This window comes from Pollachius pollachius (assembly GCF_949987615.1).
Source record: "Pollachius pollachius genome assembly, chromosome: 6".
NCBI classification, from domain to species: domain Eukaryota; kingdom Metazoa; phylum Chordata; class Actinopteri; order Gadiformes; family Gadidae; genus Pollachius; species Pollachius pollachius.
This window is the reverse complement of record NC_136939.1, coordinates 6,655,735-6,658,234: the sequence shown is the minus strand read 5'-3', so window position 1 is coordinate 6,658,234 and position 2,500 is coordinate 6,655,735. Positions and strand designations below refer to the sequence as shown.

The window sequence follows — 2,500 nt, the reverse complement described above, 5'->3', positions numbered from 1 at the left end:
GAGCATGTTGCAGCATTACCATCCATGGAAAATCCGGATTGTTCTACGTAGATAAATCCCATTTGAAAAAATGGCGGAAAGTGAATGGCGACCGGCGTCACTAGTGTTTAGCGCTCTGCACAGCCAGCTACAGTCAGCAGGGAACACATCTAAATGCATGTACGGCATTATTTGACACTTTATTATGGTTGAACATGACTATAAATCGTAAATAAAAGCATAATAGGTGCTCTTTAACTAAGTAGGAACGTTTAACGGGCTCCGGTTAGGACAGCGATGGGAATACTGAGCACTAACTCTGGGCCACAGACCAGCAGGCGAGAGCTGATCCTTTATTTACTCTGCAGACTGTTATGATTTTACAAAAGTATTTTCTTTCATCTGTCCCACCAGTAAGCCTCAGCGGATACAACTTTGGTTCTGTGCAAAACCAAGAGAGCCATTCCCGCGTACTACTTTGTATTAATACACTGTTAAATCCATTTGAAGATCGATTAAGTGTCTGTTGGCATTCGCTCACCAGTTTTAAAGACTTGGATAGGATAGGATATGTTCATTTTTTATTCATTGAACATTAGGCGGGTTTAGAGGATAACAAAGTGCAAGGAAAAGTTGGCATTATATACTGCTATAATTCAGCAGTAAAATGCTATACAATAAATCATAATATAATACAACAGAATACAATGGATAGGCTCCAGGTTTGGTGTGATTAATAACTCTTCACGTCTCTCTTGTGCTGCAGAACACCCTGGAGGCGTATCCCTGTGGCTCGGACCACACCCCTAGTCCAATGGCAAGCCGGATACCATTGGAGGCCGAAGCGGTATTGGTCAGTCGGTCCGCCCGTCTCACCGCGGTGGCTGTCGACGTGAGGGAAGGTCACAACGTCGCATTTCTCGGGGACTCCAAAGGAAACCTTCACAAGGTGACAGATTCACTACCAGTCTACTGCTGCTGCTCCCAGTCAAGTTGACCTATTACCTATTAGTTATTACCTGACCCACTTCTTCACAACCTTCTTAAGAAGATGTTGAGAATGATAAGAATTTGTTTGTGTGTGTGTGTGTGTGTGTGTGTGTTTGCGTGGGTGTGCGTGTGTGTGTGTGTGCATTAGTACTCCCCCTTAGAGACCATTAATCCGTAATTTCACAGTAGTTCAAGCCATCATTGTTTTTGTTAAGGTTCACATGTTGCTGGACTACGTTTGTGTTTTACTGTTGTTGTTGTTGTTGTTGTTGTTGTTGTTGTTGTTGTTGTTGTTGTTGTCAAGCTTTAATCATGTGTTGTGATCATGGGACTCCGGCTGTCAGCTTATAAGGGAAAATCAAGACAACTTGACCTTGAACACATGTTTTGACCCTGACTTCGGCACGGGATCTGCCTAACATCCCCTCTCGCCTCATTCCTTTCACATGACGGATCCATACCATCACCGTATCACTTCGTCAGCCAACGCATCATTTATTTACTTCCTAGTAGCGAGAGCGTCTTGACTTCCTGCGCTGGCTCGCAGAGTCCATCACCGGGAAGCGGGACCGGAGTAACGGGACGATGTAACATCGCCCGGCTCTCCCAATACGGAACCTCGGCTCCGAGGCGGTGGGAGTGAGGGGAAATCTCATTAGGACGTTGTAATGTGAGAGGCCGTGGAGGGCGGAGGCATCGCTTCAGACCTCATCCCACTGAGGTGTCCTGCTGCCCTCCATATTAGGTTTGAAAAATGTGTGATAATCACATCCATGACCACTTTTATCCTGCGGTGCGGGGTTTCATTTCATGCGTGAGGAATTGGGTCGTATAGCCGGGGCGAGGCCGGAGAGTGGTTTACCTCGGCGCTGGTTTCAATTCTTAGATTCGCTGTTGAATTGCGGGATGAATTCTTGCGATTTTTTATCTGCTTTTGAAATATAATTAGTGTTTCGACTCATTATGTGTTTATTCGAATGCGAGGCGTCTAATCGTTGCTACTCTTCCCTGCTCCCTGTCGACTGTTCACGACCTTCACTCAACACTTTGAGAAATTATAAGCATATGTCTGGATTCATTTAAGTCTGATTTAAAATGTGATAAAAAGATGTGTAACATATTTAATTGCAACTTCATTGATTTGCACTACAGAGATGAATCAACATTATCGCACATTCCCCTGTTTCGTACGGCTCCTATTTCACTCGATACAACACGTCGATAAAATCCGTCAATGGATCAAATACTGGATCAAATGCGTCCTTCAAACGGTAGTGGATGTGACCCTGCCCTGTTAATATGCTTGCAGGTGTTTCTGGGCTCAGACGGTCAGGTGAAGACGTACGCCGTCTCATCCGTCCGACCCAACGCACCGATCCACAGCGACCTGCTTCTGGACCACAGCCGCGCCCAGATCTACATCATGACCAGCAACACGGTGAGTCCCAGCGCAGGGAGAAGGTGGCGTATGTCCTGTTTCCTTTGTATTATAAAAGTGTACTGAATAATGTCCCCCCCCTAAAAAATACAA

The 2,500-nt window shown here is 45.4% G+C and overlaps 1 protein-coding gene across 1 annotated transcript in view; it reads left to right on the top strand.

Moving 5' to 3' along the window:
- Positions 1 to 2,500, top strand: part of LOC307076483 (plexin-B1-like) — a gene marked incomplete at both ends in the record, with an annotated part of 47,136 nt that overhangs the window by 17,290 nt on the left and 27,346 nt on the right. Inside the window, 2 exon segments of the mRNA XM_079737505.1 lie at positions 746 to 928; positions 2,279 to 2,407. Of these exon segments, the coding sequence (XP_079593631.1) occupies positions 746 to 928; positions 2,279 to 2,407 (312 nt within the window).